We start from the raw sequence: 26,160 nt of genomic DNA, 5'->3' as shown, positions 1-26,160 counted from the left end.
ATTTGATTTATCATTTTTTTTTTCATTTTTTTTTTCATTTTTTTTTCCTTTTTTTTTTCCTTTTTTTTTCCGCCCTCCTGATTGCCCGCTGCGCTGCGAGCTTCCCGCAACTCCGCGGTTTAAAACGTCACTTCGCGCAGCTTGCTTATTCGTCTTGACACGTGCCAATGGGCATGGCTCAATAGGCATTACGTGCATGATGTGAGAACATACATTTCTACAAATGTGATGATCTGTTTGTCGACGAGCCACCTTCTTTGTCGAAGCGAAAAATTTGTTAACAATTTTTAAAAAGAACATTTCGCGTTATATAGGAAGTATTTTTTTTTTTTTTTTTTTTTTCTGTGCAACGTGACGAAGCGCACCCACCCCGAGTGAGGAAGCGTCAACATAGGGAACCCCCCATGTGTAAGTCTATGCGTATGTGTAAGTGCATGTATATGTGTAGGTATATATGTACGTATATGCATACGCATATGCATATTCATATGCGCACTTATTCGTACGTGCACCTTTGAGAGGGCAAGGGCCACCTGGCCAACCCCCACACGCTTAAAGAAAAAAAAAACGCTTTTATCTTCTCAACAACCGAATTGGCCTGCGCGTAGACCACCTCATTCGGGTGTGCCCACGCATCCACAGCGTCTTCCACTGTGCTTTTTTTTTTTTTAAAGAAATATAGGCCCGCCATTTTTGCGGGCGGCGCTGGGTTCATCCTCTGCCCGATTGGCACGCCCACCTGTGTAATTAAGCTCGCTTCCACACATACGTACATGTGAGGAGCTCTTCCCTCGCCACGGCTGAAGATAAACATTTTAAGCAGCCGCCCTGGTCTTCGCACCAGCTTTCATCTAATTCGACAACTTTTTCGTTCAATCTGCCTCCCACACACTTCCTTATTTTTTTTTTTTTTTTTTTTTACGTTATCCACTTCGTGGATTTGCGGCCACCCACAAATTGAGCATCCTTTCAACCGCGGTGCTGCTTTCTTGCCTCCCAAGAAGCGCCGCCTAACCATCCGTTCATTTGTTTATTATATTTTTTCTGAACTTTTTTGTTTTTCGTGGCAGCTCCGAGTTGTGCTTCTCTGTTTATTTGCAGAAGCTGTGTTGCTGTGCGTGCGTCCGTTTGTTTGTTTGCCATTTTGCTTTCTTTTTTGCACCCTGTTTGCTTTCCTTAATATCTAGACCGTCCTGCTCGGCTGCACACCCTTTTTCGAATATCCACATGCGTACGCGAAGTCACCCCCCCATCATGGTTTGTGCCAAATTTGTCTTCCTCTTTTGTTTCCCCCTTTTAACCATCGTATGGCGGGATGTGGACGGCAGAGACGTCAATGAGGTTAAAATTGTAGTCGACCCGGTTGACTGGGGCGCGCCGGGGGAAGGGAAACGAGGCAAGGCGGACTCAGCAGACACAGCAGACTCGGAAGACACGGAGGAGGGAGAGGAGGGAGAGGAGGAAGAGGAGGAAGCGGAAGAGGAGGAGGACGAGCCAGATGATGACTCCGAAACGTCGGAGGGAGACCCCCCAGAGGGCGACCCAACTGCAGGAAACAACAACCAACAAAATAACATTGAAGATATAATAAACGATTATTACACAAATGTGCTCATCCCAAAGGAGTCGAAGGAGCAAGCCGAAATGGAAGAGGAAAGAAAAAATATGCCACTCATCACAAGGATTAAAAACTTCTTCATAAAAAAAAAGGAAGAAAAGAAGGAGGGAAAAAAACCATCAACCTTAATGGAATACATACGACAGAAGAATAAAAAAATATTGGAGCTCGAGGAGGAGGGGGCACGCAGATACACCACCAAAAATATTTACAAGTACCTCTTCTGGACCTCGGCGTATGTCCTCCTTAACGTGGCCATCGTCCCACTTATAACTTATTTTTACGTTTCCAAACGGTGTAAAGATGCCATTATGAAAGAGTATCAAAATAATAGAGACAGGCGGATTGTCCCCCACGGCTATGACTTTTCCTCCGACAGACCTTCGGTAAAAATTTCAGGCAATACGTTCCGCAACTGCAAGTATTACCTTCCTCAGCAGGGCGACAACTTCTCCTTCCTGGTCGGGATGCTCCGCGGGGACCCTTACGGTAGGAGGGAGACGCGTTGGCGTGCGCGTTAGCGTAGGCTTAAGTGTATATATGTACGCATATGAGCATTCCTACGTGCAACCTTTCCAGCCACGCATTACTTTACTTCCACCCCTTCCTTTTCCCCTTCCCACAGCGATTATCAAACTGTGACACTCCAAATTGGCACAAATCGAAGGGGCATCACAACGAAGGGGCTACCCTCTCCCTTCGGAAGCAGCCTGGATCCCACCACTTCACCCCCGCGTGTGTCCAAACAGCTGTTCACGTGATGCAATCGATGTAATCGATGTAAGTTGAGCCATCCATACAAGCTGTGCCAACCCAGCTGCCGCCGGCCACATACGCCTAAATGTACACCCCCCAATTTTACCATTAAAAAGTGCTAAGCAATTGGCGTTACTGACGAGGTGGCCCCCCGTCTGCTGACTGCTGTTTGCCGCCTCCCGTCTCCCCCATATGCACGGGGCGCGCATGGAGGGTAAAAGCTCCCCGTGCAGCAACGCCTCTCTATGTGAATCCCCAAACTGACTGATCAGTTAGCATTCCCCATTTGTTTCGTGTGGGCCATGCCTTTTCCGCAACAAACACTCTGCTTTGGCATCGCCCCCTCCCCCTTGCGTTGTTTACATGGTGACCCTCTCAATATATTTGCGTTTATAAAAAAAAAAAAACTTACACATAATGGCGATTTAATCTTTGTTTGTAATTTTCGTTTGTAATTTTCCTTCTCGTTGGCACGCAATGGTTGGCAGGTTGATCGCCTGGGTAACAAAATTTTTTTGTTCACTCTGCCCTTTTAGCAATGTGCGCATACCAACTTCCCCTCGCGGCGCATTTCCAACTCGACAGCTTCCTCCGCGTTCGTTCCACCCGAAGGGGCGACTAGCTAACTCCCCCCAAGCGCTCTTCCTCAAATTGCGTTTGCGCAGGTGGAAGGGGAAAGAAGCACGGTGGGAAATATTCCGACGAAATGTGCCGCTTAAACGTGCCGCTTAAACGCGCTGCCCACCCCGGCGTGAAGAAGGCAAAACGTTTCGCCCCCCTCGCAGCATAAACGTAAAAGTGACACTCCGCATATGAGCATGTACATTATGCAAATCGCACGCACGTACATCTTCGACGCGCCGTGCACAAAGCGGGTGGAAAAAGCGCAACGACGGCGCACTTGCATCGCGGTACTTGTTCGCCCCCTCGTGACGAATTAACCTCTGCTGACGCGCGACCCACGCGAAGTATTTGCAGCATAGCAACTTCCACCTGCGCGGAAATGGGGGAAAAAAAAAAAATAAAAAAAAAAAATCCCCAATGATATGCCAAACAATTTAATGTACAACTGCGAGGCAGTCAAACTTTGCAAAAAAAGATATGACTCCCAACCCCCCGGCGTGTTAAATCCGCACGAGGGACATGCCAAACGGGTGTTTATACACGCGCTGCTTAGAAGAAGAGAGGCTGGGTATGCATTGCATTTTGCTACATTTTGCTGTGCTCGCATCCAGAGTGACTCCCTCCAAGTGAAGCCCCCCCTGTGGGGACATGCCCAACTTTGCAGAGACGTGAAGCACATAACCGTTGTTTCGGGTGATCCACCTTTTCGGCCGACCACCAACCGGTAGGTTCTTCGCCGAACCGCTGCTTTGGTTCCTCTGTGCAGGCGAGCAACCAACCACAGCAGATTGCCCAAGCCAACCTGGCGCTGCGCGCTGCGGCACCCCCACTGCGAAGGAAGATTCTCCCAAAATGATCTTCAAACAAATTGCAGAGAAGGCCAGCCAAGTGCTGATGGGCTCGGACGCGGTGAGGCAGAGCGATTTAAAAGGGAAGGACCCAGCGGGGAAAGAGACCGAGGTGGGTAGCCCCCGCCAGTGCAACGGGGGTGACACCAATGGAAGAAGCACCTCTGTGAACCCCCAACGAGAAAAAGTGCCCACCAAAATGAACGACAAAAAAAGACTGCACGAGCGAGCAAAGAAAAAAGTGAATCTCTTTCTGAAGAGGTACAAACTGGAAGGACAAAAAAAAAAAAAAAAAAAAAAAAAAAACTCCCCAAAGTCGTCCACTTTACTACTTTCACAAAAAAAAAACAGTAAAGCAAAAAAATTGAAGAAAATGACCAAAATGAGGAAGATAAGGGAGGACTACCTAACCATCCATAATTTGCACAAAGAATTTACAGACAAGTACGCAGAGGAGAAGTCATTCCGGGAGACCACCAAAAGTTACCACTCGAATGAGTTGGCCAATGATTGTTCCTACGCGGTTTTTTTCTTTCGTCTTTTTGTGAGGGGGGAATACCTAAATGGGGAAACTCTCGCGGAAGCGCTGGCCAAGGACAATCGGAGGGGTGTAGAAGCGGCTAACCATGTGTCTTTTCCCCCCATGGATAAGTCTAACCCGGATCAGCACTCTCACATAGCGACGAAGAGGCTGAGGAACTCCGTCGCCTTTCTCAACGGAAGGAACACACGACTCCTCATGTGTGACTACCTAAAAGTTTTAATGAACAACATACAAAATGAAAATGAAATTAACGCGAACTTCCTCATCCTGGATTACGTCACTTCACATGAAACGAAGCAGCAAAGGGATTACTCTCACATTTGCAGCACGTATAAATTAAAGGGACCCACGAAGGAGGAGCAGTCCTCTTCACCCTACAGTGTCAATTGTGCAAAGGAAAGAGGTGCAAATGCCTCCTCGGGTGGGGGGCCCCTCCTGGAAAACGCAAAAAATGACCACATAGGCAAAAGTAAAGAAGAAAATGACGTACATAAAAATACGAACAATGGTAACAGCTTGGGTGACGCCACACCCAAGGGGAACGACTCCAAGGAGGGAGAAAAGCCACCCCATGAAAGGGAAAACAAAGATTGCGTCCAAATGAACGAACTCATGTTTAATAGAATTTTAAATAACTTCGTAACCGAACTGAGGAGCTTCTTCTTTTCCGTGATTGCCAAAATGCAGACAAGCCAAGTAGTCTCTCAGCTGGTAACTCGCTTCGCAGAAATTTGCCTCACCTTAACGCCCTACTACGTACACATAATCAACTGCATAGAAATTCTCTCCGATTTTGCTAGCATCATTCCGGTGAGGCATATGGACCACTTGATGAGCTTCTTCCAACGGAACAAAAATATTTTCATTGAAAAGTATAAAGAGTTTCAAAATTTTGTCATTTTTAATGACCCCATAAAAACGCAGTCGGTTGGAGCACGACTTATTGGCTTTATAAAAAATTTGCAAAAAAAAAATTGCCTAAATAGCAAGCAAAATTCCATGAATGTGTTTTTCCTTCACTTGCTACTTTCCGAGTGCCTGCCCATCAACCACCTGGGATTTTGCAACAGACAGTCGGCGAAAAATAATTTTCACCTTTTCTTTTACAACTCCCAGCAGCGTTGTAAGAATACTGCAAATGATGAGTCTTTAACTTTTAATAAATTCGAATTGGCCATCCAGGAAAATGTAAAAAATCATGCCAAAGTTAGGGAACTCATTTTGGCAGAAATTAACGCCCGCTGTTTGAAGGCGGCTCCCGGGGGGGTGGAAGCGAATCGAAGCGGAGATCGCGCGGATAACACAAATCGCGAGGATCACCGGGATGACCCCGCCAAGGGGGACTCACCCAGTGGGGATCTCCCCAACCACAGCGAAGAACGTGAAGACAAAAAACCGCTCCCAAATGGGAGGGACCCCACCAGAAAGCGCAAGAGGGACGAAGAGGACTCCCCCGACCAGCTCCCCCACAGTGACAAAAAGGATATGAAAAGGCAGAAGAGGAGCAAATTGACTGAAAGTCCAAATGATGAAAACAAAAACTATAAGGTGTACCTGGCCTACCTCTACCTCATTTCGTTTGTCCGTTGCCCCGAAATGTGTACCGCTCAAAATTGTGCACCCCTGGAAGAGGCCTACCACTCATTTAACCTCCTCCTGGCACATATTAAAAATTTGAAAAAAAAAAATCTCACCAGCGTCAAAATTGTGAGAGAGTACCTCTACAACTCGGACGTTGACCTTTTGGGAAACATACACATTTATAATCTGCTTATTCGTGACCAGAATTTCCTCAGCGTCTTCTTTTTTAACATCCTCCTCGTCCTCAACTACCTCAACGTCGAGCTGAACATTCTGACGCCCTCCACAAGTGAAGGCCCGTCCAGTGAAAGCAAAGCGGCTGATTCGAGAGGAAAAGAAACCAGCCGCTCAAACGTGTCTACTCATAATGTCGAACCCGGGAGCCAGTCTGCATCTGCCCACTCGTTAGAGGCAACGAAGAACAGCGAAGACAAAAGCGGCAACTCCCCATTTTCGCGCAACTCCTCAAGAACGTACTCGAAAAATGCCAAAGAGGGAGCATCCCACATGGGCAGCAACACCAGCAGTCTTAGCGCCAAGGGGAGAGACGTCGACTCCGCCCCCCCAGGTGTGGGAAGCAGCGGTAGGGGGGGCCAACATACCCCCAGGGAGAGTAAAGAAGGGAGGGACGGGAGAGATGCGAAAGATGCGAAAGATGCGAAAGATGCGAAAGATGCGAAAGATGCGAAAGATGGGCGAGACATCAACGCAAGCGACGCGAAAGCTAAGGATCACCAATCGGTCAGCGAACGGACAAAGCACACCTTCCATTCGTTCGTGAAGGACCTTTTACGTTACCTAGGGAACGCCAAAAGCTCGCAATTCTTTTTGAACCTCCTCTCCTCCGAGTACTGCTGGTACAGCTGGAAAAAACAACTCACCGGAAAACCGACCAAAGAAGGTTCCGAAGCGCCTTTCGAATTTAGACGCGTGGAAGACCACTCGAAGAGGAAGATAAAAAGCGAAAAGCATAAAACGAATCATAGTGGTGGCGTACTGCTAGACAAGGAACCTTTGGAGGACAACTCCTCCCCCGTGCAGAGCCTATTTCAGCTCGTGCACAACTTCGAGCTGCTAAATGAGAAAATGAAAAGTTACTATCTAGCCAATTTGAATAATCCCAATTTGAGAAAGAACCCGTACAAGTACACAAAACTGATTGGCAGTTGTGAAAGTGGCTCCAATCGGCAGATGCAGACAAGTAGGGAGGATCAAGATGGGAGGGAGACCAGCCACGTGGACGCCCCAACCGCGGGGAAAAGCGGCAGTAATGGGCAAGAGGAGGAGCAGAGGGGGCAGCCCCCCAAGGAAATTACCCTTGAAAATGGTGATGAACATGCCGCGGAGCTTGCCGAGCACGTAAAGACGTACCCCCAGAACCTGAGGGACATTCGCAAAGTGAACAACTTCCTGCTCGAGATTAACCAAATCTACCTGGGCAGACAAGCCGAGTTCTGGGAACTGGACGACAGCGACTCAGTCACAGACATGAAAAAGAAAAAAAACGAAGAAAAAATACTAATAGAAAAACTAATAGACAAACTAGAAGACTACAAACAGAAAATGCACATCGATAATGACCCCATCAACGAAATTGAGGAAAGTGAAAAAAGCAAAAATGATCCCGTCTTCAAATTCAGGCTAGCCAAATTGTTCATCGTCAAGTATATTGACCTGTACACCATCGTCAAGGATAAGGAGTTCTCCACGGACTGCGACTTTTTGTACAATTTGATGGTTCATATGGATAAGAACTTGGCCAAGAAGAAAATTCTGCTCAGCGCGGAGGTGAAGGCCGACGGGGAAGGGGTCGACGTGCAGGAGAAGGCGGGCGAAGAGGGAAAAGCGGATGGGGAGGAGAAAACGGATGGAGGGGAGAAAACGGATGGAGAGGCGAAAGCAGATGGAGAGGCAAAAGCAGACGGAGAGGCGAAAGCGGAGGGGGAAGAAGTTACAATGGAGGGCGAACCGGAGCCGAAAGAGTAACCGAACGATAGCGAAAAGGCATGCCCTCCGCAAATCTCAGTAAGCCTTTCCATTCTGTGTGAACACCCAAGACGCACACGGCAATTTTGCCTTCCCCTTAAATGGGAAAAAACAAAAGCGGCCCAAACTGCTCCCACAGCTACGCACATGTAAGGGTATGCACATATGCCATTTTTTAACTCTCTCATTTGAGGAACGTAGCAACAGCTCTCAAACGTATACCCTGTTTAGGGGGCACCTCCATGTGGTATGCGCGTTGTGCGTTACCTGTACAGGTGAGTACGCCACACACTTTTGCGCCTGCCCTGCGTGCTGCTCATTTTTTACCCCCGTGGTGAAATGTGCACACATAACTATGTAGCGGTTGGCGCCCCCCATTTTTGCCCCAACCGGGGATGCCCTCTATGGACATATTTTTTGTGAACCTCGAAAAGGAAAACTACCTTTGCAGGGACGTGTAGCCCTATTCCTTTCCACACAAGGTGTAGTTCACCCTGTGTTGTCATTTTGTCAATTTTTTTTTTCCCCCCTCGCCACTGCGCGATGCGGTCGGCACAAACGCTCGAACCGCTTTTACAAAACCAAAGCGAATTCGCTCCCTCGGTGTAGAAGAATCATTGTCTTTTTGAAAACAAAAAAGAGGTCCACTTCGCGTTTTTTACAAAGAGTGGTGTGATATATCTGCGTGCAGACACGTGTCGACAGATCTTTCCTCGCGCGCAGCCACGCATATGTGTGGCAGAATGTATGTATGGCTGAGTGTGCGTATGGCGGAATGTACGCATGGCGGAATGTACGCATGATTGCATGTACGTATGTACACACACAAACTTCACACACACACGGGGGCGCGCTACTCGTACGGAGAAATAAACAGTTAGTGAGCATACAGGTGCGGACGCGGTGTGCACAGCGATCTGTCTTGCCATTCTGCATGTCGAGTGGCCTCCGTCGATACGGTTCAACAGAGGCACACGTCATGGCACAAGTGGAAGCCTTTTATAACAACAAAATTGTAGAGAGCAAAAAAAAAAATCATAAAACATATTTACGCAGGGATAAAAAAATGCTGCATATATGTAGAATAAGTAAAATATATCTACAATGCATTTTCGCGTACAACAACTCATTGGTGGGCCTTAATTTTTGATGCGCCATCGGGGGGAAAAAAAAAAAAAATTAATAAAAAAAAAAAATGATCAAATGGGATGGATTAGCCAAAAAAAAAAAAAAAATGGCTACACAGGGGAATAAAATTATGAACGTTCATATGATAAAAAAAAAAAAAACAATTGCCATAAAACGGTCACTACTCACTACAATTTGCTTCTCCGTTTCCTCACCAATGCGTTCTCTCTACCGATCTCTTCATTTCTGCATCCGCTTCTTTGCCTTTTTCCAAATTCCCCCTCGGATGATTTACGCAGGTGCATATCTGTCCAATGTTCAGCCATCTATCTAGGTAGCTTAGCTAGCCAAATGTGTGCACTTTTTTTTTTTTTTTTTTTTCCCTTTTCGCCTGAACCGATCATACGTTCTCGCTTCTTCCCTTCCTCCCTTCCACGCGTCACCTTCAGAATTGACCACTTTTGGAGTAATTCTCTGAGACCCCCATTTCGGCGTTTTGCTTCACTTGACCTTCAATTTGCGAGTAATCATAGGTGGTTGGCATGCCGTTATTCTGCGCGTATATGTTTGGGTCATAAGAGTTTCCATTTGCGTACTTCTCGTTCATGTTTTGTGGAACCATTTCCTCCCCATACTCCATATTTTCCGGGTTTACATTGTACGGCTCATACACATTTTCTTCGTTATATCCCCCCTGTTCGTCCTCGTGTTTTACCTCGGGCAAGACGTCTGCGTTTATGTCTCTGCTGTGCAATTCGGGGGACCATTTTTCTAGCAGTGGTTCGAAGGAAAAGGCCCAGACGGTTGCGCACATGATCGCACCCAGGAGCAGTATCGAGAAAAAAGCTCCAAATCCGGAAAACACCATCAGTAGTTCTGCAGAGAAAAAAAAAAGTGGGGGGGAGGGATAGAAAAATCGCGCGGTGAAAAGGGAAAAAGTAAGTACCCCTAACGGTATACATATTTGGAGATATCCACAAAGTGGCACCCACGAAGAGTGCGCCAAAAGAGGCACCCCTTCCTGGGGACGTACCGGCCAAACCTGCCAACTTGAACAAAGTCAAGTTGGACCAAGCGAGCTCCTCATACGTTCCCTCATCGTGATAAGCTTCCATGTAAAAAAAAGCAGCTCCATAAATGAACAAAGCGAAGCTGTGCACAATGCTGCCAAAGTGTAACAGGGTCCAGTCTGACTTGGTTTGTTGGTATCTTGCCCACCATCTCATGCTCATATAAAAGTAAGCATACAAATACTGAACCAGTCTCAAAATGGAGGATAAAAGATCTAGCGTCACAGCTGCGGATAGTAACTTAGAACCCGCTCTGAACCCTCTGCACCACTTGCTGTTATCTGCTACGAACACTTGGAACATGGCTATGTACAAGGTGCCCAACAAATATATGGCCATCAAAATTGAAATGGTTAAATGAAATGCACTTGACACTTTTACACACTCTGGACCGGCATATAAATCAAACACAAAAATTCCTGTACCACCAAAGGCCCAGTAAAATATGAACATTAGCATTAAAGACACGCACTGGAGGAAGAACCCGGTTCTTAATAAATGGGAACTAAAATAACCTATGAAGGGGGTGTGGTTTTCCCCTCGAGGGCTTGGCGACTCATCATCTTGTCCATACTGATTTTCATATGGGGATGGGTACTGGGGCTGTGGCAAATAGGTGTCATCTCCTTCTACTCCGTATGTATACATTTTGTTCAGGCGGAAATTTGTACGTACTTAACTTTGTCTGTTTAAATGTAGGCGTGTTTGTTGTGGTTCTTCCCAAATGGCTATGCCAGCTGCCGATTTCAATTGCGCAGTTGGGGGGGATGGCAAACAATTTGCACACACAATAAAATAACGTTGCTCCTTCGCGATACCGCAAAATTTTCTACCTATGTGTGTGTAGACAAACGTTCGCGTGCGGGGGGACCTGCTGGGTGCGCGCTGTTTTAATTTTCACTCGAGTATTCCTTTTTTTTTGGGAAACATTTGTGCGATTGGGGAGCGCTGGAGTTAATTACGGGTCGCAGGGGGGGGGGGAAAGGAAAAAGCGCGCAAAATGGCACGAAAAAGGGGGATGCGAAGCGGCGACGCGAAATGGTCATGCAAAGCGGCGCATGCAAAAAAAGTGAACGCAAAATGGCGACGCAAAGGGGCGGAAAAAAAAAAAAAAAACTTCAAAATTCCTAACAAAACGGGGAATTAAAACTTAAAATAACATCAACAAAGAGTTCGCGCAGGGGACATGTCGCCGTATGTGCGCGCACGCATGTGTATGTTTAAAAACGCTCACACGCGACTGCATATACGGGGGAGGGGGGTAGCGGCAAAACACTCTGTCTGCGAAATGACAATCAGTTACGCGCCAAAAAAAAAGTGAGCAGTGCGAGGAACGCCTTCCGCGGTGAATGTTTTCTTTTGCGTATGCATATCAGTGGCGCTCGCTTTTTTAAAATTCGTTTGTTTCTTCCGCTGGGTCAAAGGGGGTTGCGCATTTGTTCGTATGTTCATATGTGCATTCGTTCATGTGCAATCTTCATGTGCGTTTGCGCGTTTGTACATTTGGACATTTGGACATTTGTACATTTGGACTTTGCACATTTGTACGTTTGTACATTTGTGCATTTATTTTTGCTTCTTCACAAAAGGGAAAAATTTTCCTTTTAAATAGAAATAAACACAAAGGGGAAAAGCGTGCGTTTCACAAGTTTGACGTTTAAAATGCCATCGCGCGGGGAAATGGGAAGGAAAACGGGCAAAGGAAATAGGAAAAAAATGGGAAAAACGGGAAAAACGGAAAAAATAGGAAACGAAAAAATCAGCAAAAAATGAACACATTCATGTGTACGCAATTCTGTGCGGAAGGAATTTTATCTTTTTTTTTTTTTTTTTTTTTTCTTCTTTTTTTTTCCGCCGAACTACAGTGACATCCCCCACGCGCTATGTATATGGCCTTTCCCAAGGGTAGAATTTTTTTTTCCACCACATCACGCAGCTTTTGTGAATGTACACACGTCTGCATATGTGTACGTAATGGTCCTCTTGTGAATTCCTCTTGGTTCCCCTCGCTCCCCCGTGCTGTGCCCCGCGTTTGTTTCGTCCTTCCCGCGTTTCTTCGCTCCTTCGCTCCTTCATTTTTTTGCTTTTTCCTTTTTTCCTTTCCACGCATGTTCCATGGTGCATCGGACAATTCCTCCCCCAAATGGGAAAGACGTTTGTTAGCACTTTTCCTGTCCCGCTTTATGTCCACACATGTCCGTTTGCGCTGTTCCTTTCGCTTCCCTTTGCTTTTTTTTCGGTGAAGCATTTCCAGGGGAAGGCCACCCATCCAGTCAGACGCCTCTGCAGTTATGCATACGTCTGCGTCTGTGTCTGCGCCTGCGTGTGTGTGCGCGTGTTGTAAGCCTGCCTCTACGTGTACCTCCGCGCGTTCGCACCTCCGCACATTTGCACCTCCGTATCGACGTTCCAGGCAAACTCTACTTAGCACAGGCCAACTTTTCCCATTTCGGTGTCCCCCAAAGAGGGGCCCTCACTGGTCGTCTGCTTCACCCCCTTGCAATTCTGCTTGCTCGCGCTGGGGGAAATAGGAAGTCAAGTTCGCAAACATTGTAGAGTACCGTTAAAGCGTCGCCAAAACGTTGAGGCATGGTAGACCAGTCACCAACATGTCGCCAGTGCGCTGCGGAAAAATTAAGTAAAACCCTTCTGGGGATAGAAAAAATAACGACGTGCCGCCCAACCCCCCTTCAGCCGCACCACATTTGTGTGTGTACATAATCGTATTAACATACAGGTAAATAAAAGGTAAAATAAAAAGATAAACTTTCGCAAAAAAAAAGTTGCACATAAACGGGCGTAGCTGCCTGCGGTCAGGTGAAAGGAGTAACCACTATGGAGGGCATCTCCCACAATCGCTCACATAATGGTCCCTTCCAACCACCTGTCACACACATTTGGGTATCCCCTCGCTTGCATACAATTCCTTCATACAGTACAATTTTGTAGAAGCTCCCTTTTCGTTCCCAAATGATAACTGTGAGCTGTATAAGCTCTGCGAGGGTGCACGTACGCATTCGTTAACATGTAAAACCCACTTTTACGACAGAACTGAACCGGGTCCCCAATTTATGTGACCCCCTTTGCACCTCCGTTAAGCCAAATATACGTAGCTAGCTGGTGAAAAAAAAAAAAAAAAAAAAAAAAAAAAAAAAAAAAAATCACTACTAAGTGTGCACAAGTCGGAGGGAGGCCCAATCAAAGCATACAACCTGTCACAGAGTTACATTACGACCGCGTCAGGAGGGTTAGTAACCCTGCCTCCTTGTTGTCTACATTGCTACATTACTGCTCTCGTAGCGCGGACTCTTCCCCTTTCGACTTGTCACCAGATGGAGCATATCCCCCACGTGAATCGCATAAACTCTTTAACCTCCTCCCCGTTGGGTGCTCACACACACCGCGCCCACTCGCTCACTCTCCTGGCGAAAAGCACACACTGGGTGAATCCCACAGTTGGCACTTTTGTCACGAAAAAAAAAAACTATTCCCTGTTCGAAAAGCTTAAAACAAAAAATAAAAAGTTTCCACCAAAAGGGGGGAATCGCACCAATTTTTTTACGTATGAATTTACATGCTCACGTGTGTACGATTTTAAGGCGATATTCACGCGGCGCGATTTTTTAAAAATTTAAAAACCTTAAAGAAAAAAAGTCGTATGGTTAAAGCAGGCCTACGGCACGCCAAACAGCTTCAGCCCAGCGGAGAAGACGTTTGACACGACGTGGCCGACGATGCCCGAGGGGGTCATGGGTGCAGGTGGGGGGTGGTGCACCACAGGCGGGGGTGGAGGCGGAAGGGCCGTAAAAGCGCCGTTGCCGTTCATGTTGTTGTTGTTATTGTTGTTCATGTTGTTGTTCATGTTGTTGTTATTTCCGTTCATATTTCCGTTCATATTTCCGTTCATATTTCCGTTCATATTTCCGTTCATGTTTCCGTTCATATTTCCGTTCATATTTCCGTTCATGTTTCCGTTCATGCTTCCGTTCACGTTTCCGTTCACGTCGCCATTCACGTCGCCATTCACGTCGTAGTTCCCGTTCTCGTCGGGGCTGTAGCCGTTGTGCAGGTGCTCATGATCACCTTCCGCGTGGTCCTTCTCGTTGTTATTGTGCTCGTCCTCGCTTTCGCTCTCGCTGGTGTCGTCCGTATGGTTATGTGAATTCACGTTGTTATTCACATGGTCAGCATTGTCGTGGCCATCCTCCTCCTCTTCCTCCTCGTCCGAGGAGATGTCTTTCACCTTCTCACTTAAAAGAATGAACGACCCATTTTTCACGTCCCCCAAATTACTCGTGCTTCCCTTCCCGACAAAGTGGCTACCCTTCGCATACACACCGTCGTCGTTGCTGCTGGGCGATTCCTTTGCTTTTAAATTGTCCAGGGGGGGGAACTTGATCGCTTCATCATCAGGGGCATTTAGCAAATGGGGGGAACCATAAATAATTTTCCTTTTTCGGAAAATACTTTTCCCATTTGTGTTGCAGCATACCAGGAGTACCGCCAAACTGGCAACCCTAATTATGTGCATCTTCCTGCAGGGTGATAAAAACAAATGTAAATTGTTTTTCTTTCTTTATTGTGCGCGTCTGTTGGGGGGGGTGACTGCCACGCTGTGGTAATTTTTCTTTCTTCCTTTCTTCCTTTCTTCGTTTTTTTTTTTTTTTTTATGCTTCCTCCTGTTTGCTATTCCACGTATGCACACATACGTGTGTGTAAACACATTGTGTCTATTTGTTTTTGCGGACGGGGGGAGAAACTCGGCTGCGCGAAGCAAAGATGGTCGTCTCTGATCAAATGCCAAAGGGAAAAACTGCTGACGGGCAACCGTTCCAGAAGGGCGAAGTTGTTTTTTTTTTTTTTTTCGTTTTATTCACCGGATTGCCACGCAGCGAGGGCAGAATAATTCAAAAATGAAGTTAACCATGGAGATATACCACACTGCGCATAAACATGCGGATGTGCACATGCCCATACCATCATGCATTCCCTCAGCAACGTTCGTACGCGCACCCACGCTCCTCTTGACGTTTCCCCCCATTTTGTAGAAAAGGCACCATGGCGCAGCGTCAAACGGGGGAGCGCACTGCCAAACCACGACGCGTTAAACATTTCACCAACGGTGCCATATAGGGAACTAACCTCCACACCATCAAAGGGAGAAACTTCCTTTTTTTTTTTACACTTTACCAAATTAAGAAAAACGGTTTCGCAAACTGTCGACTTTGTTAGCGGCGAGTAAATTAAGTACATGCATTGTACACATCAGACGAGAATGACTTTTTTTTTTACCCAAACAGCGGTTATCGCTTCATATTTCACGAAGGAATGCATTTTCGCACCACAACAGGGTTGCGCAAGTGGGACCATTTAACTTAACCATATTGTTTACCCCATCCTGTCCCTTCACTTTAAGTTGGCTAAAAATGGAACTTGGTTATGGGAGGCGAAAATAGTGGAACAGGGGAGAAAAAAAAAAAAGAAAAAAAGATTACACCTCACCAGGTCACGAGTGGCCCGCACACGTTGCCAACATCGTGACAACAACAATCAGGTCAATTTTCCACTCTTAAGGCAACGCGGCGATTACACACAGGGGGCTCCTCTCATATGAGGCAATTATCACCAGCAGGTAAATTCACCTCCACAAAATGACCCTTCCAAAAATCCCCTTTTTCGTATGAACCGTTCATGCAAAAATGGCAAAAAGTTCGGCATTCTTTATGAGCAGGCAAGGTATTTATTTATTTTTTTTTTTTTCCAAGCTAAAGCTTCGCTTGACTTTCTTAGCAGCACATCATTGGGGGACATCGACATTTTATTTTCCCCATTTGTGTTAAACAAAAGTGTGAGTGGCACTCCCAAGGGAAGGAAGAAGTATGCCTTTCGCGAAATGCCCCTCCATTTTGTGCTTCCCTCAACGGCAAAGTGAGATTTTTTTTATGGCTACGCATCTTTTAAGTGTTAAAAAATGTAGTAAATGTCCCGCTTCGTCGCCGAAGCTGCTCGTCTGTAGTTCTCACACGAGGAAAAAACTAGCAGGCACGCCTTCCAATTGAGACACAGTTAATTCACAAATGTGTCACGTCGTGTTGCTTCCTCCCTTAAAAATGACCTTCTCGCCACGGAGCATTTGTAAATCCCGCTCCTCCCCAGCGATATAAAATGTGTCTCCCCTTTGACAGCTTCCCCTTTTGTGAGTGTTCCCACGGGTGTAACATCAGCAAGACGGTAAAACATTTGGCGCTCATTTTTTCGATGCGTGATATGCACATAATGGAACGCGCGTGTAACTTTTATTTTTTACCAATCCGTTTCTTCCCCCCCGTGCTTTCTCCTTTATTAATCTCACAATTGAGCATACACACGAACGCGCATGTGCATTCGCATGTGCATACGCGTGAGCATACCCATGTGCATTCGTAAGTGTATACCCCTGTTCGCACTCATTCGCGTGTGGTTGCCCCCTCGCGTCGCCCATACAACGGCGCAGAACGATTGCGATTTGTTCTGGGGGAAAGAAAAAGGAAAAGTCTGTCTGTGCTGGTCGCACAACGCCGCGCGGGGAAGAGCGCCCCCCAAATGACTCCCCGGTTGGAAATGAAAAGAAGCAAAGTGGGCCAAACTTGCCAATAGCGATGGTGACAAAAATATGGGGGCGATACGAACGCTGCGGTGGGGGAAAAAAATTGCGTCGCGAATGGCTAACCAGGTGGCCGAATGGACAGGGGAAAAAAAGCGCAAAATGGCGCAAAATAGAGTAAAATAAATGTACAGAAAAAGGAACAGACAAACGAACAGACAAATGTACAGACAAACGCGCAGACCCGCGCCAACACAGCGGCAGTGCGCATCCCCTCGCTGGTGTGCTTTCCTTTTTTTTGAAATCTTCACCAATTTTTCAACGTAATTTGCGCCCCTAAACAAATCGCACATGTCACTCCCGGTAGACAGACATGCTGCAATTTTTTCATGCCACCAACTTCCTCCTCAGTAGAGAGAAAAATGAACAAAATGGAAAAGAGGAAGATGGAAAAGGAGAAAAAAAAAAAAAAAAAAAAAGGAGTAACACTCATTTGCATTTTTATGCGTACATTTATACCATTTAAAAAAAAAAAAAGTTATAAAAAATATTAAAATAAAATAACTTTTTAATCATTAAAAATGGTTAGTGTACGGCGGGGGTGCAATTGTGTATGCCGTCTGATGAGGAGAAGGCACTTCGCTGTGTTTTTACTCACTCTGGTTGGGTCCCTTGGCCAGACTAGTCAATTTTCTCTGATTAATGTAGCTCAACAGCTTACCAGCATTAGCGGCATAAATCTGACTAGCCATAGTAGCACCCTTAACCTCGGTTCCCACTTTTCCCTCCGTACCCTCCTGAACCTGTTCAATCTGTTCGTCCTCCTAAATCTACTCAGTGTGATCAATAGAATCGCGTCTTCCTACCGCGGTGGGGAGACAAACAGTCGTCATTACAAAATAGAAAAACATTTTCACGAACATGGACGTTTGCCCCTAACGGGTGGAAGTCTAACGGGGGGGGAAGAGAAAGAGGGGAGTTGTCCCACCTTGATATGCTCGTCAGATGGGGCAACCCAGTCATATGCAGTGCCCCAACTAACAACCCTGGGGAGGAGCCCATCCCAGAAGGGCTCAACAGCGCAATTGACCTATTTAGCAGATTCAGAAGACTTTCAAGGGGGGAAGTTTCAAACAGGGGACACACAACATGGTTACTACTTACCGAGGCATTTCACCCTTCTCTCTGGAGGGGAGACCTCAAAACTGGAGGAAGGTTCCATCCGCCATGGGAACGCACGCTCACTCCTTTCGCTGACCAGAAGGAAAAAAAATAAAAATCAAGATAATCCCAAGGAGTCCAAAAGGAAGAAGCAAAAAAAGAAAAAGAAAAAGAAAAAAAAAAAAAAAAAAAACAGAAAAAGGAACAGAAGAAGGAACAGAAGAAGGAGCAAACGGAGAAACAGAAAACGAAATAAGCGGAAAAACAAAAAAAGAGGCCGAAGGAGGAACAACAAACGGGGGAGAAGGCGCGAACTGAAGCGGGAAGCAAAACGGCAGCGAAAGCAAGAGCGAAAGAGAAACGAAAATATGAAAAAAATGAAAAGACAACAAAAAAAGATGAACCGAAGAATGGATGTCCAGGACATGGGAGATGAAGAGATAATCAGTGAGAGACGTCCCAAGAAGAAAAAGGCGAGGAAAGACGGCGACGACACGCCCAGGGTTACTTACATATCGGAGGATGAGCATGATGAGCATGATGAGCATGATGAGCATGATGAGCACGACTGGCACGACGATCATGGTGAACATGACGAGCACAGCCACGGGGGCCACCACAGCGAGGACGCGGAGGACGGCTTCGTCGACGAATACGCGTTGAGAAAAAACAGCAAAAGGGGAAAAAAGGGAAAAGGAAAAGGGAGACGCACAAAAGAGCCAAACAAAAGCGAAAAAAAGAGCTCACTAAAAGGGGCGAAAAAAAAAAAAGGACGAGGCAGTTATACGGATGACCTGGCGGAGCACGAAACCACTTGGGAAAATAAAAAAAGAAGACGATCAGCAGAAGGTGACAATCATGACGAGCAGGAGGACGACGAGGAGTATGAACCCAAAAGGAAAGTCCCGCGCAAAGACATGGACGACGATTACGAACACAACACGGATTATGAAAAATCGCTGAAAAACAAAAGCACAGGAAAAAAAAAAAAAAATCACCACGATGACAGCAGCACGGGAGACGAAATAGAAGAAAAAAAACACGAGTTGCAGGAGCTCAACGAGGTGGTCAGTGAGCTGTCCTCCAAAAAGGATCTCCTCCAAAATGCAGAAGACCACATGGAGGAGTTGCTGAAGACGATTCACTCGCTCGAGACGAAGAAGTAGTCAGCAGCCCCCCCCCCCCCCGCAGCGCCAAACTGGTCAACTGTGCACCCCGCAAAACGTCCGCGCAGCGCTTCTTCCTTTCCCCCAGCTTTAAAACTTCATAATTTTTTAGTCTTTAATTTTTAGCGAGCCACGCAAAAAAAACGAAAAATAAAAAACGAAAAATAAAAAACGAAAAAACGACCGAACATGCTTATAAACATGTAATCAACCAAATCATGCCGAAAAAAGCTTTAAATATCCCCCAACCTAAACTCTACCAACCGAACCTTTTAAACCTCCTTGACACTAAAAAAAAAAAAATCTCTCTCCTTGCTTCGTTCCCTCCAAATGGCGGCGTGGGGGTGTATCAATCCCGTCACCCGTTTGGCACGTCCCCCCGGAAGAGAGAACTCTTTGGAAACCTCAACAGTGCACATACCCCCCTGCACAGATATGAGCGGGTGCTCACTCTTTTCGCTAACCTAATTTCACACCCCAGGGGGTCCCATCTTGACTTGGTCCACCTCTTTACACACAGGTCCTTCACAGGGAGGGTAACTCCCAAGTACATTTACCACAATGTAGGTGGAGGCACACATTCTGTGTTGGGCACTACCACAAGGGACGCTCATTTTGATGGCATGTGGAATCTCCCCCGACAGCAGTCTACTACTTTAAATCAATTTTCTCCATTTCGACAGCATTGCAAGCAGGAGGGGTGGGGTGAAGGAGCTTCCCACGTTTTCCACCACCCGGTGTGCTCCTCTCTACATGTGCAGTAGAGCTACCCCCCACGTAGTCATCTGCCTACGTGTGATTCCTTTGCTATCACACAGGGGTGAGCTCCCCAATCGAAGGTAACTCTTCCTCCATTTGATGGCCAACTCGGGGAAAGTGTGCGCCATCTGCTCTGAATCGCTACTAAGCCCATCACGTCCCGGGAATACCACCCCCACCCTGCTCCCCCTCAAAGGCATTTTTCGTAACGATGAGCTTTATGGCCGAGAAGTAGCGCATCCAAAACTCGTTTTCGCTAAGGACCCTCGGAACCAGGTTGTACCGAATTCTTCGCAAGTTCCTATTTTCCTTCAAAAGGGATTGTGCCCACATGACCAAGTCGTCATCAAAGTGAAAGGGATCAATGCATTGCACTTGGGTCATCTTAAAATAGGTCTCCTCATCTGTCGTTATGTCTTTTATTTCTTCTATTGTTTTTTCGATGCCCGCGAGCGTCATGTCTACGTTCACATCTTGGCTGCCCCACTGGACGATTTCGTTCCAGGGGAACTTCACTTGGAACTCTGCGAGGGGGGGAAGGCGGCACAGTGGGTAGCGCGCTATAGGTAGCGGCACAGGGGGTAGCGGCGCTATTGGCAGCTGCCAGCACACACATGCACGCCTTTTTTTCCCTCTCGCTTTCCACCGCTCCGCGCACCTTTCTCAAATTGAAATTCACATAACTCGTAGTTTTTCCTCTTTCCGTGTTTGTTCCCCATCATTCGAAGGGTACTCGGACGCACGATGGGTAGCTTCTCCTCTGAGTGTTTTTTTTTTTGGGGGGGGAGTTCCTTCCCCACTACTCATAAATTTTAATGTACGAACAGTCGCTCAAGTTGATCATGCAAAGGAGGGAACAACCGTGGAGAAAGCCAAAAGAGGCCGGAAAAAAGGAACGAACGGGGAAAAGAAAAACCGATCGCCTAACATCGCGGCGAACGATGGTGAAGTGTACAATACTTCATTTCGCCAAAAAAAAAAAAAAAAAAAAATGCGAACAAATAGCAACATATTTTAGCAAAAAAAAAAAAAAAAAGGAGGGGGAACTTCTAAAAAGGCGAAACCTTTTATTTTATTCCCACTCCATCAAACGAACTTTGCGTCACATTCCTGATTTGAATTTAAGTCACCATTTTAGTTTCCCTGTGTCACCTTTATTACCCCCCGGGAGGTACTAGCTTTTTTTTTTTTTTTTTTTTTTTAACTGCACAACTTATGTATGAGAGCAGATCGATCGGAAGGAACATCGCGCAGGAGCGTATCGCATAGGGGTGACAAATAGGAGCGACGCATAGGGACTCCCGCCGCTTACCAACGCCGCCTACCTGCGAACTACTCAACATAGGAACGCCTCGCCCGCCGCTCACCCACCGCTTACCAGCGCTCACCCAACATGATCGAGTTCCTGCTTATGGTCAACAAGCAGGGGCAAACGAGGCTAAGCCAGTACTACAACAGCCTCAGCATCGAAGAGAAAACAATCCTCGAGGGGGAACTCATTCGGAAATGCCTGTCGCGAGTCGACTATCAGTGCTCCTTCCTACAGTACAGGGAGTACAAAATTATTTATAGAAGGTTGGATGCTCTACATGTGCACCACACTCCCACTGTGTACCAACGTGGGAGTTTCGGCACGTGCAAGGAAAAAAGAAAAAGTGCACACAAGAGCAAACCGCCGTCTCTTCCTTAACTTTTCCAATCTGCATTTGCAGAAATGCTGATGCACTTCCCCCCTCCACACAATTGCGCATACCGCCCTAATCCCCATTCCTTCTTTACACCCACCAGATATGCCAGCCTCTACCTAATCGTCGGAGTGACAAACCAAGATGTAAACGAATTCGCTATACTCGAAATGATTCACAACATTATAGAAATTTTAGATAAGTACTACGAAAATGTGTGCGAACTAGACATCATGTTTAACATTGACAAAACGCATTTTATAATTGACGAAATTGTGTGCAACGGTGAAATATGCGACATGAACAAGTCCAATGTCCTCCGCCCAATTCTGCTAATGGACAAATTCTCTCCAAAAATGTGAAATTAACAACCCAGACGTCTGCAGCACAGGAGTGAAGGGAACGTCCCAATCGCTGCCAACAAAATGTTAGATCACCACGTAAGTTAAAAAAAAAAAAACGAGCTAGCCAATGAAATGGCTAACCAAGTGGCGGGAAAAAAAAAAAAAAAAAAAAAAATATGAACAGGTCAGGTCAGGTGATTTTTTTTCCTGTAAACGCACACAACACACATGTACAGCGAAAAATGTGTGCGCATACCGAAACATCATACACATATAAAAATCTTTATATAAAGACAAATAAGCAAAAACGAGGGGGACAAAGAATAACTGCTTACGCAGGGGTTGAGTGGCATAACTGCGCCATTTCGTCACGCACATAATGGGGACAACATTTGTGTGTCCTACTATAGTGACGCATAAAAATTGCAAAAGTGGGAAAATCAGGAGGTGAATTATTTTATTATATTATGTTATATTATTGTTTTATTTTTTTTTTTATCCTCTTTCGCCTAACCACACAGGGAGGCACAAAACGTGTATATATTTTGCCACCCCATCATTGGTGATTTTTTTTTTTAAAAACGTTTTAACGGAATGTGGGGACTCACAGATGAAGCGCCGTCGAAACGGAGAAAAAAGTCAACCACGCCGTTGTGGCGCGCTACGTTATGGGCACTATGCCACTTCGCCTACACCGCTTCTTACCTCTACCGCTTCTCCACCACTACAACGTGTAATTTTCAACGAAGTTGCATAGAACCCCGTTTTGGCAGTACAGGCACGTGTGCATGTGAATCTTCAGCAGCACGGCCTTGTTTCGCGCTATGGAAGCTTCGCCGTATTTATATATAGGGAAAAAGTATTTGCGAATTTTATTTAGCTTGTTTTTAAATTTGCAGATATATATATTGTTCCTCACTTGGATTTCGTTAATAACTGAGCAGCTTAATTTTTTTTTTTTTTTTATTGTGTTGCTTTTTTGCTTTTTTGACTGATGCTCCTCATTTCTGGCTTTGCAACTTTTTACACGCCCCCCCTTGTTGGTGCGTTTTTCCCCCATCTCCGAAACTTTTTTTTTATCTCGATTTAAGTTAATTTGTTCCGTTTCCTTTTGGTTCATTTGTGCATGTGCAGAGTGGCGTGCTGCTGCGACGGACGTAGATTCTGCACTTGCTACTTCCTTTGAGTTGCTCTTTTTTGGGGGCGATAATTTCACAGGGGCATTCTTCCCAGGCGGGGAACCCGATGACTTTTGTTTTGCGTTATGGCTGGTGCTGGGTTTTGGTGCTCCCCTGTCTTTGACGTTTAGCTTTGTGTCCTTCGCGTTTAGCTTTGTGTCCTTCGCGTTTAGCTTTGCGTCCTTCGCATTCGGCTTTGCGTCCTTCGCATTTGGCTTTGCGTCCTTAGCGCTTAGCGTTGTGTCTTTACTGTTTAACTTTGCGTTTTTAGCGGTTCCTTTCGCGTCTTTTGCGATTGTCTTCACGTCTTTTGCGATTGTCTTCACGACCTTTGCGATTGTCTTCACGACTTTAGGGTTTCCCTTCGCATCCTTTGCGTTTTCCTTTGCGCTCCCTTTTGCGTCTTTTCTGTTCCCCTTTGCGCTCCCCTTTGCGTCCTTTTTGGCCTCTGCCTGTGTTGCCATTTCCGCTTCTCCCTCCGCAGGAACTGCTGCGCTTTCCACTACTTGAGCGCTCACGGTGAGACTACACTTATCCTTCGCTTCGGCTGACCCCGTCCCCCCGGACGATTTCTTACCACCGCTTTTGGTGTCATTTCCCTTCTTAGCGCTACTCTGCCTTTCAGTTGAGGCGTTTTTTTTCTTTGAGTCGTTTTTGCTACTCATTTTGACTTCGCTTCCCCCTTCTTCAATGTTGTTGCTACATGGGGGATTACTTACCGAACTGACACATTTTTTTTTGTTTTCACTTTTTTTCATTCCCGTTGTGGGTTTTTCCACCGCTAATTTGTTCATTAGCTGTGTGTGTGACTGCTATGTGGTGTATTTTGACGCCGCCCCAGCTGTTGTTTTTTTTTTTTTTTTTTTTTTTTTCACAGTTCAGGTTTTTTTTCGTTTTTTTTTTTCCTTCCCTTTAAATGGAGTAATTCCTTTTCTATGATTCTCCTTTTCTTTTAATCCTTAGCATTTTTAACCTTACCCCTTTTTCTACTAGCTCTTGTGAGCAGCTCAAATGTGGTATTGTTTCCCCCTTTCCGCAACCCAATTTAGCTCCCACTTCACTCAAAAAACTGAACTATGTACCGATGCTATCCTTCCTATCGTTTTTGCGACCGTGATTAGCTACAATTGTTTCTTTAATTTGCTTCTTATTGTTTTTTTTTGCCTAGTTCAGTGTTACGTGGTTTTTCCCCCCTTACGGCTTCCTATTCTGCTGGCTGCCTTCAGTGGGGGGTAAATAGATTAGTGCGCGTCGTTCAGTCGTTCGTTTGACGCAGCCACGCGTGTGTGCTATGTGTTATGTATTTGTTATACGTTTGTTGTGTGTTTTTTTTTTTTGGTGTTTTTTATTTTTTTTTTGTATTTTTTTTTTTTTTTCCCATATTGGCGTAAAATTTTCTGAACATTTTTGGCTGTTTACCTGCACAGGTCAGGTGCCAACTTTTTTTTTTTTTTTTTTTTCATTTCACAAATGTGTTAACATTTTGTATGCTTGGAGTTGATACGGTTCGTCAGTTCGCATTGGGGAAGAACCCATACGGGTGATACACCGGTTATGCATAAAGTGCGAGCGGAGTATACGCAGGGGTGTGCCAAAGAATCTCCAAAGGTTCACCCAACATGCCCACACACGCGCTTCGCCCATTTACACACTATGGTGAGCTAGCTCCGTGAACGTGTGGACGATGGAAGTAAAAAAGGGAACGAAGCAAAATAGCATAACGAGAAAAAAAACAAAACAAATAGCAAATTGCAGATTACAGACTACATATTACACATTACATATTACTCATAATGGATAACAAATGGTATCCGCCTCGCGACATATTTAAATACACACAATGCGCGCGAGTAACGGGGGGGGAGAGCTACCCCTTGCGCTTCTCAAAAATGTATATGCAATTTTTGAGGGCATCGTTCCTGCAGTTTTTCCGGAAGAGCGCACTGCTCTTTTCATCATAGGTGTAATTATAAGCGTTCAAAAAAAGGTCAAGAATTTCCTCCTCCCTCTTTTCATTTATCGTCCCCGTGTTGAAGGTGTTCGGAATGTCCCACGATAAAATAATTCCCCTGCTGTTTAGTCTGTCCAAGTTTTTGAGGAAAGTTTCTTCTTTTTTCTGCAGGCGGGAATGAGTCGGTTGTATTGTAACCGCAAGGTCATCTCTCAGCGCGCTAATCAGACATGTAATGTAGACGCATCTGCCTATGTGTGTATCTTCCTCCTCTCCAAACTCACCTTGGGGATGTACTCCCCCACGTTCAAGCATAATACGTAGTCAAAGTGGAGAACGCCCCTGCCAATTTCTGCGGCCTTTTTTATGGCTCTGTTCACGTCCAAGCATCTGTCCTCCTTCGCATGCTCCTTCCTATTCGAGTCGTTAACCCTGTTCAGTATTTCCGCTACGAAGTATTCATTCGTGGCGTCCAGTGGGAAGATGTCCTCTATCGGGGGGGAAAGAAAAAAAAAAAAAAAAAACAACCTTAACAGTGAAAAAAAAATAAAAAAAACAACCTTAACAGTTAAAAAAAAAAAAAAAAAAAAAAAACTACTCCATGTGTGCATGCTCCACTGCGCTGAACACTCACTGTGAACAAAAAAACACACCATTTTTGAGAAGATTGACCAGCTTAAAATTCCCGTCAACGCCCACTGCCCTTATTTTGTGGAAATTTAATTCGTTGACGTAGTGCCCGTAGCCACACCCTACGTCTATAACCGATTTGACTTCTGCAAAAGGGGGGAAACAGTTGTGCATGTGTGTGTATGTGTGTGGTTGGGGGATCCCTGCCCGTTAAGGTGTACACAAGTGAAGACCCCTACGTGGGGGTTACTCTAACGGAGCGGTGATATACCCCTCCAAAAGGATCGCTCTACTTACTCTTTTCCTTTAAATATTTTATCACTAAATTGGACAACATATAGTCGAAGGAATAATTCAGGTTAGTCAGCCAGTAGCCATTTTCGTGAATCCCCCACTTTACTGTAAAGCCTAAAAAGCGTAACGTTTCGCTCAGCAGCTTATGTTCATACTTTTTCACATAATACATATTTTTTTCGGGGGGGAGGCGGAAAAATTCGTAAAGTTGGCAAACTTCGTAAAGCTGGCAACCTCCCTACAGGTGTGCGGTC

General features: G+C 45.7%; 9 protein-coding genes across 9 annotated transcripts; 4 read left to right on the top strand and 5 right to left on the bottom strand.

Moving 5' to 3' along the window:
* Positions 1 to 1,254: 1,254 nt before the first annotated feature.
* PVX_090225 (hypothetical protein, conserved) lies at positions 1,255 to 2,260 on the top strand (the record flags this gene model as incomplete). Its single annotated transcript, XM_001615087.1, has 2 exons — positions 1,255 to 2,107; positions 2,244 to 2,260. 2 exons carry the CDS (start codon positions 1,255 to 1,257, stop codon positions 2,258 to 2,260), a joined length of 870 nt encoding a protein of 289 aa, XP_001615137.1.
* A 1,160-nt stretch (positions 2,261 to 3,420) lies between these two features.
* PVX_090220 (hypothetical protein, conserved) lies at positions 3,421 to 8,491 on the top strand. The gene has a single exon (XM_001615086.1). The coding sequence runs from the start codon at positions 3,851 to 3,853 to the stop codon at positions 7,955 to 7,957; it is 4,107 nt and encodes a 1,368-aa protein (XP_001615136.1). The 5' UTR covers positions 3,421 to 3,850; the 3' UTR covers positions 7,958 to 8,491.
* Positions 8,492 to 9,476: 985 nt separating this feature from the next.
* Positions 9,477 to 11,956, bottom strand: PVX_090215 (hypothetical protein, conserved). Its single transcript, XM_001615085.1, has 2 exons — positions 10,119 to 11,956; positions 9,477 to 9,961 (listed from the first exon to the last, which is right to left on the bottom strand). Exons 1-2 carry the CDS (start codon positions 10,801 to 10,803, stop codon positions 9,531 to 9,533), a joined length of 1,116 nt encoding a protein of 371 aa, XP_001615135.1. The 5' UTR covers positions 10,804 to 11,956; the 3' UTR covers positions 9,477 to 9,530.
* Positions 11,957 to 13,828: 1,872 nt separating this feature from the next.
* On the bottom strand, positions 13,829 to 14,686 carry PVX_090210 (hypothetical protein; the record flags this gene model as incomplete). Its single annotated transcript, XM_001615084.1, has 1 exon — positions 13,829 to 14,686. The coding sequence occupies one exon, from the start codon at positions 14,684 to 14,686 to the stop codon at positions 13,829 to 13,831; it is 858 nt and encodes a 285-aa protein (XP_001615134.1).
* Positions 14,687 to 18,267: 3,581 nt separating this feature from the next.
* Positions 18,268 to 19,065, top strand: PVX_090205 (hypothetical protein, conserved; the record flags this gene model as incomplete). The annotated part of the gene is made up of 1 exon (XM_001615083.1): positions 18,268 to 19,065. One exon carries the CDS (start codon positions 18,268 to 18,270, stop codon positions 19,063 to 19,065), a length of 798 nt encoding a protein of 265 aa, XP_001615133.1.
* Positions 19,066 to 19,977: 912 nt separating this feature from the next.
* Positions 19,978 to 20,543, bottom strand: PVX_090200 (hypothetical protein, conserved; the record flags this gene model as incomplete). Its single annotated transcript, XM_001615082.1, has 2 exons — positions 19,978 to 20,348; positions 20,483 to 20,543. 2 exons carry the CDS (start codon positions 20,541 to 20,543, stop codon positions 19,978 to 19,980), a joined length of 432 nt encoding a protein of 143 aa, XP_001615132.1.
* A 487-nt stretch (positions 20,544 to 21,030) lies between these two features.
* PVX_090195 (adapter-related protein complex 4 sigma 1 subunit, putative) lies at positions 21,031 to 21,871 on the top strand (the record flags this gene model as incomplete). The annotated part of the gene is made up of 2 exons (XM_001615081.1): positions 21,031 to 21,399; positions 21,613 to 21,871. Exons 1-2 carry the CDS (start codon positions 21,218 to 21,220, stop codon positions 21,869 to 21,871), a joined length of 441 nt encoding a protein of 146 aa, XP_001615131.1. The 5' UTR covers positions 21,031 to 21,217.
* A 188-nt stretch (positions 21,872 to 22,059) lies between these two features.
* On the bottom strand, positions 22,060 to 23,872 carry PVX_090190 (hypothetical protein, conserved). The gene has a single exon (XM_001615080.1). The coding sequence runs from the start codon at positions 23,823 to 23,825 to the stop codon at positions 22,578 to 22,580; it is 1,248 nt and encodes a 415-aa protein (XP_001615130.1). The 5' UTR covers positions 23,826 to 23,872; the 3' UTR covers positions 22,060 to 22,577.
* A 1,026-nt stretch (positions 23,873 to 24,898) lies between these two features.
* On the bottom strand, positions 24,899 to 26,078 carry PVX_090185 (hypothetical protein, conserved; the record flags this gene model as incomplete). Its single annotated transcript, XM_001615079.1, has 4 exons — positions 24,899 to 25,147; positions 25,267 to 25,472; positions 25,636 to 25,758; positions 25,910 to 26,078. 4 exons carry the CDS (start codon positions 26,076 to 26,078, stop codon positions 24,899 to 24,901), a joined length of 747 nt encoding a protein of 248 aa, XP_001615129.1.
* Positions 26,079 to 26,160: the final 82 nt, after the last annotated feature.

This window comes from Plasmodium vivax, chromosome 5, assembly GCF_000002415.2.
Source record: "Plasmodium vivax chromosome 5, whole genome shotgun sequence".
In the NCBI taxonomy this organism is placed as follows: domain Eukaryota; phylum Apicomplexa; class Aconoidasida; order Haemosporida; family Plasmodiidae; genus Plasmodium; species Plasmodium vivax.
The sequence above is the reverse complement of the archived record's forward strand: the minus strand, read 5'-3'. Positions and strand labels throughout refer to the sequence as shown.